The sequence below is a fragment of the Camelina sativa genome, chromosome 16 (genome assembly GCF_000633955.1).
Source record: "Camelina sativa cultivar DH55 chromosome 16, Cs, whole genome shotgun sequence".
NCBI classification, from domain to species: domain Eukaryota; kingdom Viridiplantae; phylum Streptophyta; class Magnoliopsida; order Brassicales; family Brassicaceae; genus Camelina; species Camelina sativa.
In genome coordinates, this window is record NC_025700.1 from 6,228,984 (window position 1) to 6,240,294 (window position 11,311).

General features: G+C 34.3%; 1 protein-coding gene across 1 annotated transcript; it reads right to left on the minus strand.

Annotated features, from left to right (window-relative positions):
• Positions 9,187-9,875, minus strand: LOC104749983 (putative defensin-like protein 170). Its single transcript, XM_019237992.1, has 2 exons — positions 9,726-9,875; positions 9,187-9,439 (listed from the first exon to the last, which is right to left on the minus strand). Exons 1-2 carry the CDS (start codon positions 9,784-9,786, stop codon positions 9,264-9,266), a joined length of 237 nt encoding a protein of 78 aa, XP_019093537.1. The 5' UTR covers positions 9,787-9,875; the 3' UTR covers positions 9,187-9,263.

Below are 11,311 nucleotides of genomic sequence, written 5' to 3' on the forward strand. Positions count from 1 at the left end.
GAATTACTTGAAAGAACATAGGTGAGCAAGGTGATCCTTAGCCAACGACAGTTGAAGTTGGGGCACCTTGTGAACATAATCGGACTAGAACCTAATGCTTGCTAGGATTGTTTAGATTCAAACGACGGTTTAGGGTTCATTCAATTCCTTGCATAGATAACTAACACTGCGACAGTAGGTTAGTTTTATAATTGAGATTCGAGTTCAAGAACGGTTCCTAAAGCTTTCCCAACCCATCACCCACTTTCGTGATCATAATCCTTGATTGATTCCTTCAGCCCAATACTTTCTCTGAAATTTACAAACTCTATTTATTTTCTGTTTTGTTCGGTTACTTGCAATACAAACTCTCTCTTTGCTTTAGCTATACTCGGTCTATATAATTTCATAGTGTATCGTTTGGTCTCTGAGGATTCGACCCTGAAGTGCTACGACGACACCACTAGATCGTGGTTGAGTGTGCTTTGGGTTATTGATTTAACTCTAGATCATTTAAATATATATTTTGGGATAAAATGGTTAAAGGCGAAGGTTTGATAGGATTGAGAGTAACGAGAGTAAGAGTATATGTATGACAAAATGGGATTGGGATATATTGGGATATTTTCTCTCTAAATTAAATATTATTTTCTTTTGTCCAAGTTCCTTAAATGCTGGTACTTTTCTGTCACCTATCTGTATGTTTAAGCCCACACGCAACGCTAAACTTGATAGATGGACATAAAGTATATCGGGAAGAGCATTAACTAAAAGGATAAGTAAACTAACGAGAAACTACAATACAATTGTGTTTAGTAGACATTGTGCCTTTAGTTTTGTTATAATAAAAGGATGTACGATATTGTTTGGTGCAAATGGAAACTAAACGATGGACCAGTCAAAAAATCAAAAGATGTCCATTGATATGAGTAGTCTACAAAGCTTGTAACACAAATGAGTGTTGTTAGGGGAAGTAAGTGGACATATGATCCGATAATATGTCCACAAAGCATTAAAACTCTTAAAAGAAGAAGAAGAAAATAAAATGGAAAATGGAAAGAAGACGAGTTAATGTTTGTAAATTAGCACATACAAATGAACTGCATAGTCCTCCACCAAACAAAGCAAGCTTCACAACGGGAATCTATGGTGCAAGTGTAACCAGGTCCAGCACATTTTGGGACATTGTAAAACCTCCAGGTGTCGCTATATGTTTTGATTGGGAGTGGACCAATGTTCCGAATGTTTTCAAACACAATTTCAGAAAAATGTTCGGCAGAATCATATGAGCCAACACGATCCCTAAATGAAGCCATCGTCACGACACCCTCGTGGTAGTGACCATCACAGATCAAGAACAAGCCTAGGGCGAACTGCATTTCTTCTGAAAAAGGAATAGTATCGAAGAGTAGGTTTATGGCTTCGTGAATCATACTTTCTCTAACTGTAAGCCGAAGACTCTCCAAATAGCAAGCGTAAGGATTTTTAGCCTTAACACAACGTTGGGAGAATGAGTGGAACCTTGAGGACTTGTTTAGAAGAACAAGTGCATTCTTAAAAGTAACGAGATTGGCTTCCCTCAAAACAAGCTGATTAAAGACAAGATCTATTCCACTTTTACCAGTAGCAAGTAGTGGACCAAGGTTATGGAAACCATATTTAGCTAAACGAAGGATTATTGATAGCTGAATATGATGGGGTAGTGAAAAAAGGATATTAAGCTTTGTTTTCTTAGGTGTTTCCATGTTTGTTATGAAATGTTACATTTTGGTGTGAGAGGATTACTTTTAAATAGATGTTCTATAGAGTCTTAGGTGTTAATTAAGACACTCACAAATCTAGCTGCATAAGTAGTTGGAAGGCCTTCAATGATAGGAAGTTAAGTAAAACGTTGGTGGTTGGTAAAAATTTAATAAAGGGCTTAATATCCTTTAACTTTAACATCATATAGTTAAAACAGATGTACAATGACAAGTATTGAAGGAAGACAATAGTTAGAGTTTGTTCTTTCTTGTTTGTGTTACAAGGAAATTGAATGGACAACCATTGAACTATTATTGTCATCTTATAAGTGTGAAACATGTCTACTATGATGTTAATTGCTATGGACAAAAGTCCGCAAAAAATGTCTGCAGGGTAAATATTAGTGGACGTAATTGATGTGTGAGAAGGAGGGATTAAATACTTTAAATAAAGTCTTAAATTAGTTTCCGGTGAAACAAAGGTTTACCAACATAATAAACGAGAAGGTCCAAGTACGTAGACAGAAAATAGATATGAAAGACAAGTTATAACTGAACAACAAACTCTTGGTAGACATCAACTGCAAACGACATTCTAATGTCGTCCACTAACTTCTCAGAGAGTGAATCTAACCCCAATCCTTGTGCGTGTAGTTCGATATACTTAACAGCCAATGGACCACAATCTCCACTCTGGTCATTCTGGTAAACGTCCACCAACCTGTCATAGTTGAATGTTTTTGGAAGAGGGCAATCAGTGAGATCAGGATTTACCAAGTCTTTGATGATATTAGGTAACATTTCAATCAACGGTTTCATGAGCCGTGGCAGTTCTGACTCAACGTGGTTTGAAATGAGAGGATCTAAAATAAGGATTTCGCCTTCCTTTAACCTGATTGCTAGTGCCACCCAATGTCGCTTACCCCAATTCATTGGGATGTAGACGGTGACTACATCGATGAACCAACCGATGATTGATTGACGGTTTGGAACTACCCCACAGACGTAATTTTTGATGAGACTGTTCCATTGGAATGTTGACTTCTTTTTACTCTTCTGATTCTTCTTGTACCGTCAATAGTCAGTGTTGAGTATGTGAGTAAACCAAGTATCCAACACGCCAATCCGTGAATCTTTGAAAAACGACCCCATTGTTTTCCACAACCAGCTGAGCATTGCTTCCATATGCTTTAGAAAAAAGATGGAGAAGCTATAAGTGGAGAGCTAAAGATAGACTGGTAAAAAAGATGGAGAAGTAGTGGACAATGAATACCGGAGAGTCTACAAAGTATGTGGGTGCATACAATTCCTCAAAGAATGTATGTTTGATGCTATGACCTTCCAATATATACTCTCTGTAATTTGAATAGTTAGCAATTAAAACAGTAATAGTTGATATATGTTTAGAGGACAAGTTATAAAAATATGCGATGGACTTACTTATGCGGATATGCGGCAAGGGTGGACAGAAATTTCTTTCGCAGAGCAGGTTTCACAACACGGAATGTGGAGTAGACATAAACAGCCTCTTCCACTGGTTGCGCAGGCTTCTTCTTAGATGAAGAACACTGGCCAAATCTTCTAGGCATTGTCCTTGGTCTTTTGGAAGGTAGGGCAACTAGTTGGTGGTCCAAATATTGGCATTCTTTTCTTTTAAGGGGGCTTTCGGCGTTTGTCTGAATTGAAAGTACTAAACTGTAAGAAAATTTGGTTTGAAAAAACAAAAATTTGCTATTGCAACGTACCACATCATGAGTTTCAGTGGCGTTGTCGTTTACATCGTCCTCGTGATATGTAATGTCATTGGCCTCAACATCATTGACGCCAATGTAGTTCGCATCACATTCATTGGCGCTAATGTCGTTTTCTCCACCTTCATTAACGCTATCACCATCATTAGTGCTAAATTCGCTGCCATGACTCTCTGACTCCGCCGTCTTACCAGAAAAATTCTACTAAGGCATTATTATTGAGAAGTCATGTTAAAATTTTGAGTAGTTAAAGCACAGTAGCCATGTGAGGGTGAAAGTACAAACCTTCTCGAGTACAGGATTTGTAGAACAAAACTCACCAATGTTCTTAAGAATCTCTGGCATATTTGGACAGTAATGGTTCCATGGAGAGCCATTGGCATGGTCCGCATTAACCTAAAACTAAGGAACACAATGAGTAAATTTGGGAAATGAAATAACAAAAGAAAGTGAGAAAATTGTACTAAAAAGAGATTAAACCTCATCTGGGACATTAGAGTTCATATTGCTTGGAGTATGTTGACCATGACTCTGATACTGGTAACCGCTGGGTTGTTCAGCATTGTCCTAAAAATAAAAGCATGTTATAGAGAAACAAAATAATAAGTGGACAATATATTTGAAATTGTCCACTATTCTCCTATAATACCTCTGCTCCTACAGTAGAGTCTTTATGAGTTTCTACAGTGGTCTCTTGATGGCAATGTACAGTCTTATGCATATGTGCCAAAAGGTCTGAGTGATTACCAGCATGACAATTTGGGAGAACACCTTTCTCGGTCAAATAACAAATTACTTTCTCCAGTACTTCTGCTTTCCATTTCACTTTTTCACTGGACAGCATTTCGTTTATCTTGGAAGTGTGCTCCTTGTTTCTCCTGTCCACCTCTACAAGTAACTCGTTTTCATTTACAAACTCTACATGGCGAGACGACTGATCTTCAGCGGTTTGGGCCCCCTTACCGTTCGTCTTGGTTGACACCTTCAAATTATTAGCTCTGGATTTAGTTGGTTTGGGGACAGTTTTTTTGGATTTGTTATTTGCCAAAGCAGCTGTAATGAGGGGGAACTTGCGAAGACCGCCATGTCAGTCTTATTTCTTGAAAATGTGGCCATCTTTAAGCTTTTTCAAAAGGAATTTCACACATGGGTCATCAAACTCCATACCATCCCAAGAAAATTTTTGTATGTCACCGGAATCTTTGATATCTATAACGTTCTATACATGAAGCTATAAATGGTATCTAATTAAACGCTTGTAGGCATAAATTGGTCAAAAACTTCAAAGTATTAAATACTTACATTGAGATCAAATTCCGTTTCAAGAATGTTGGAATTATGATATGTGTTCAACTTGGTGAGCTGAACGACGGAGCGGTCAGTAAATGTCAGCTCATCAACTGCATCAGAAAGGAACGTTTCTAGAAGTGGGATTGCATGCAGAAAGAATAGTTGAAATGATAGAGTAAATCCGTGAGTAGCAGTGTGAGATTGTGATAATTGATCACAAATGGCGCTTGGTCCTGCTACCATCTCACCAATTCTCACCCTCTCTAAAGTCCTTAAAAAGGAAAGTCGCCCCCACGGATATTTGACAAAAGCGTCCAGATCTTGGACCAATTTGACTACTTTACTACTTGCTTTAACATTGGATGAATTGCAAATGAGGATCCCATCGACAATTTCAACAAGAGAAAAGTGAAGCCTACGATCACCATCCATCCGGTCTACGATAGGCAACACCTTGTCTTGCTTCAACATGTCTACAACCTTTCGGATTGTGTAGCTTCTTTTAGGACCAATAAGAGATTTGAAGTAATCAAAATCTGAAGACGCGCCCGAGTCGGTGGAAGCTGTATCATCGTCGGATGGAGGGAATGGACAACAATTAAGACCTGTTACAATTCCAAACTCCCGGAGAGAAAAACGGATTGGATGACCACCAAACACAAACCACATCTCGTGTTTTTTTTTGGTGACCAGTGAGCGACAAAGGAATTGGTGAACGAGCTTGCCGGAAAGGGAACTATGTTTGGTGACCAGTGGCAGACGGCCGAAACATGACTGTTGCAGCCATGCCAACTCAGGGGACCCATCTAGCACCTCAACAATGTCGAGCTGGTACTCAGGCTTGGAGTAAGAGTTGATTCGGCCTCTAACAGGATATCTATTCGTTGCAAAAAGACGCGGAGGTAGTTGTCCATCAATTGCTTGAAAACCATCTCTAGTTGCAAGGTTGGAAGGGACTTCTCCACCGTTGTCATTACCAAAGTCAGCGGACACTGGTGGGATCGGATCAGAGTTTCCGTCACGGTGTTGGTTCCCATCGGCTAGAAGGGACTCTAGATTTTGTTGTAAAAATAGAGGAAAAGGAAGCTACAGAGAACTATGTTTCTCTGTCCGTAATCGAGAAATAGAGAAAGTAAAGACCTTTGCTCCACCCGTTGTCTTAAATTTGAAATAGTTATGGGGAAGGGAAACTGAAAAGACAACACGAACACAATATAATAAAGAAAGAAATAACAGGGGAATCGTGATAATTAAAGAATAAAAAAGGGTTAAATTATAAGAATTGCGATCTATAAAAAAAAGGGTAGGTAAGTAATTCTACTATGACGCTGTGGCATTGGGGGAAAAGAGTTATGGAATGTGGTATAGAGTTTGAAATGAGTTTCGGAATGTGGTAAAACTCTTAGTAAACTCTATCATAAAAACTCTATAAAGAAACGTTCATCTTTAAAACTGATTCAGTATGTATAATATAGGGAATTTAATTAGTTCTACCACATTGAATTTAAAACTTTCCAATTCTACCACAATCCAAAATCCCTTTTCCGTTATACCACAAGTGACATTAAAAATGTCGGATATACCCTCCTGTATATGGTGAGCACAAAACTGAACAAGTAGTTAGATTGTACGATGTCTGACTTAGCATTTATTGTGATACTATAATTGAATTGACATTTATTGTGGTAAAAAGAAGAAACGCTGGTCAAAAGAAAAGAGAGCTGTATATACAATAATAACATAAATGAGAGCATTAGTTGAGTGTGTAGACAATATCAATTTATGGTAGACAAGTCAAATTTCCCAATAGACAAAGTACTTTTGATGAATTTATAGAGAAGATATTAATCTGTTAGACAAGTTATCAAGTTCGATGGACAAGTTCATTGTGATGGACAAGTTCCAATTTGTTGGATAAGTTGTTATTGACTAATATGTATACAAGTTCCTGCTTGTTTGAGTCGGTAGACAAGTTGATATGTTTTTTGGTAGACAAGTTGGTTTGTTGTTTGTGGACAAGTTTCACTTGATTACACTTAAATACAAAGTTTTATGGCTTGTGTTGTACTAGTTTGAAATATAATTATATAGTAAAAGTGGACAAGTTGGATCCACCAGAAATGGTCAATCGGAACTGGTCCACCAACTTTAGTTTACTGGATCTGGTCCATCAGAACTTGTCCACCAAAAGGTGCATCACGCAGCTTCAACATAAGAATATGAAAAAATATAGAACAATTAATGAAAAAAAGAAATGATAGTTCGTTGAATTAATTTGAAGGGAATTTTGTTGAGAGTACCACATTTACTAACAAACTTTTCAATTCTACCATATGTTAAAACTCATTTTCTCCCCTACCACAAATGCTACTTAAAAAGACAATAATATCCTTGAAGTTGTGAGTTGTTGTCGATCAATTATGTCAATATATATATTTGATCTTTTGACAACATAGACATGCATTAATTGTTTCCACTAGACAGACAAATGGAACCCATAGTAGTTTAGATTAAATTAAATTAAATTAAATTTATCTGAAGGCTACGTAGAGTTTACAAATATATTTATATGTCTTTTTGGTTTAGAGATCTCGTGGGTGGAGTAGCATAAGTCTGTAGACAAAATTAGTTATGTGGACAAAGTTTGTCTCATAGACAAGTTGAGGAGTACAAACGTGTCCATTAGCTTAAATTACTTGTCTATTTGTCAATTATGTTGTCTACTAGTTTTTTTGTGAAACATGTAGTACATGACATGATTAATAGTGGACAAGTGATAATTTTGGACAAGTGTAAAACTGGTCTATCGAGTAAATAAATTATTATCTTTGTAAAATAACTTGTCCATCACAAGATTAACAGTGGACAACCTCGTGTGTTTAATTTTTCTACCAGATTAATAGCTCCGGCGGTGGTGAATGATATGGGAAAGAAACACAGTTGAGCTTCTGAAAGAGTCGACAAAGAAGAAAAGAGAGTTTTTTTGAAAGAAAAGTTGGAAACTTTAGACGCAAAAAGAAGTTTTTGTGTGTTTGATTTTGTGAATTTGAAGAGATGGAGAGATAATTAATAGAAGAAGAAAGAGATGAGAAAAAAAAACAGAATGAGATAAGTGTTCGTGGGAGATGGAGAGAGAATTAATGTGGAAGAAGAAAGAGCTGAGAAAGCTGAAAAGACAAGATAACAAAACAAATTTTGTTTTTTTGATAAAAATAAGAAAATGATGAAGGTTATTTTAGTATTTTTCTGTTCTGGTTGTGGTATTTCATAAAAAAAGTTAGCAAATGTGGTAGAACTAATAAGTTTAGTTTTAAAATATGGTAGAATTATTAAAAAAAACTCAAATTAAAATTGGACAGAACATAAAAAGACAAAAGACAAGACAAAAAATAATATAATAAAAAATAAAAGGAAAAAAAACTCAGAAGGGTTACGTTCGTCTTTATACTTGTGGCTTGTGGTATTGCTTGAAAGAAGTAAACGAATGTGGTAGAAAACACAAGATAAGTTTTGGAATGTGGTAGATTTATTAAAAAAACTCTATAATATACATAACCTTTTATACTCAATAAATTAATTTTCTATAAATAATTAGAAATTTCTTTAATTTATTTTGAATTAAATAATACATTTTCTATACATAAGGGATTAAATATATCATTTTTTTTACATTACAAAATTGATCATTTGTGAACACGCTAAGCAGTTTTTTCGTCTATAGATTCAACCACTAAAGGCAAGTTTTCTATACAAACAACAAATATACTAAGGACGAAGAAGAAGAAGCAAGAAAAAGAGGTCTAGAGGATATGAAGTTATCCGTGTTACATCGATGTAACACACTATTGAAATAACAGAACATAAACTTCTATCTATTCTAAACATAAATATATATTATTGCGGGACATAAAATAGCGCACAAGCAAACGCTATAATATCTTAACATAGCATTTATACTGTGCTATTAATATTGCATTTTTTTAAATTAGTGATCATAGCTACTTGCATCGCAAAATTAGTAGTTTCACATATGACGTTGCTTGATCTGGCTAAGATGGAGAAGAAAAAGAAAAGATCCGTCGGAAGAAAAAGAGGAAATCCGACCCAAGATAAACAAGAAGAAAAAGATAAAAAAAAAGAGAAGAAGAGGAAGAAATACGGAGAAACTATAGAAAAGGCCGGTCCGACCTTGAAGACCTTGGAAGAAAGCTAGTTAGGTTAGGTTAGGTTAGTTTGCTTTTCTTCAATTAACTGTTCGGTTTGCCCGAATCAAACCAAATATTTCGGGTACCCGAACTTAATTTACAAAACTATTGATCGGTTTAGCGGTAATAACTGAAGCAAAACCGAAATGATCATAACCTGGTTCAGTTTAATTAGTTCGGTCCAAATATATCAGTTTAGTTATTTATCACAGGCTTATGAAAAACCAGAACACTTAAGATTTTGACTTTATTAATTTTTAATTATATACTTTATAGAAATTAAAAACATGCTGACTTCAGATATGGGGTTTTTCAGTTGAACAAGGATAACTGCAAATACATGTTCCTTTACCACCGTCGCGGTCACATCTGCTAATTGTATCTTGTCCAAATTTAGACTTGCATGCCCCACTGCAGTCTGTTATAACACCGCAGGAGCCAAGAACTGCCATGCATCCCATATTCTGTTCAACTATAACCAACAAAACGATCTATATTTAGATAACAAAATATCAGTAGAACTTAGGAGAAATAATTATATCAAACTACAACACTTCAAAAGAGCCGAAGCTAAAAAGTATAGTAGATCATATGTGAAATGGTTTTGAAGTAACCTTGAGATAAAGAAATCATAACAAAGAACTAACTATAACCATGGAGCATTATATATATATATATATATATATATATACTTGTCAATGAAGAAAGCCCAATTTTATTTTTTTTTGTAAAAATTTCAAAATATTTCATAAATATACCTAAGGCGAACATAACAAGGAAGATGATGGGAAGAACAAATGAAGAAGATGCCTTGGCCATAGCTGATTTTTTCTTTGTTATATAAAATCAATTACTAATAGAGTATAGTTTAAGTTGATAAATCTGAAAAACTGGAAGACTTCTCAAAGGTTATTTATAGAATTGTTAGGTTTAAAGGAATCTAGAAAAAAGGATCTGGCATCATTAATTATCTTACATATACTGTATCAGTTATACACCGACGCAAAACTAGGTAAAGAGAACAAAGAAAAAAAGTTTTAGAGTCTTGATTAAATATAAGTATAAAGTATATAACATTAGATTCTGCGTCAACATAGATTTTAATTTGCATGAGATTAGCCTTCAAGTGGATATTAATGGACTATAATGAACTAAATAATTACATTAATTTGTTGAAAAAGTGACTTTTTGTATTTTTGGCAGCAATTAAGAAGTTCAAATTCTGTGGCAGCACTTTAATTTAGGTGCATGTACGAGAGAATCTTTGATTATTTACATCACTCCAAATGTAATTAATTAGTAACACTTGTGTTATTGAAAAAGACACCTCTGTCGACGTTTCATTACATTTAAACCCACCCTACACCCGTCGCATATAATTTTTATTATTATTTATAATTTTATTATATTTGTTATTTAAATATTGTGTGTTTTGCAAATAAAAAATAACTAAATTTCTGGGCCATTTGTGCGGCTAAATATTTATATTAATTTTTTAGCTCGTAATATACTTCATGACCATTTGTTTGCTATATTTAGCTTGTTTTGTTTAGTGTTTGGATTCAAATTTATTTTTTTAATTATTATAACAAAAAATAAGAGATCTAAATACATAATAAGTCATTTACACGCTATGATGAAGTCACATTTTTATTAATGATTTAATTATTTTACACATCTTAGTTAAATCAACTTCATTTTATATGTCAAATAATATTAATAATGTTGACAAATAATAAAATGAGGATTTAATCCGTGTTAGCATAAATTTAATGATATTTTATTAATTTCAACATGTATACTGTAACCATATTATATAGTATTTTAAACTTTTTTAATTTTACATATTCGTAATATTTTAAAATTTTATTAAGTTTATATATATATTAATTATAATATTTNATTTTATTTTTTTTTGTAAAAATTTCAAAATATTTCATAAATATACCTAAGGCGAACATAACAAGGAAGATGATGGGAAGAACAAATGAAGAAGATGCCTTGGCCATAGCTGTTTTTTTCTTTGTTATATAAAATCAATTACTAATAGAGTATAGTTTAAGTTGATAAATCTGAAAAACTGGAAGACTTCTCAAAGGTTATTTATAGAATTGTTAGGTTTAAAGGAATCTAGAAAAAAGGATCTGGCATCATTAATTATCTTACATATACTGTATCAGTTATACACCGACGCAAAACTAGGTAAAGAGAACAAAGAAAAAAAGTTTTAGAGTCTTGATTAAATATAAGTATAAAGTATATAACATTAGATTCTGCGTCAACATAGATTTTAATTTGCATGAGATTAGCCTTCAAGTGGATATTAATGGACTATAATGAACTA

Excerpts from the sequence above, each read along its gene's own strand:
- LOC104749983 (XM_019237992.1), bottom strand. The coding sequence starts at position 9,786 with ATGGCCAAGGCATCTTCTTCATTTGTTCTTCCCATCATCTTCCTTGTT. Across the intron at positions 9,440-9,725 it reads CCTTGTTATGTTCGCCTTAG|TTGAACAGAATATGGGATGC; the intron begins GTATATTTATGA and ends TGTTGGTTATAG.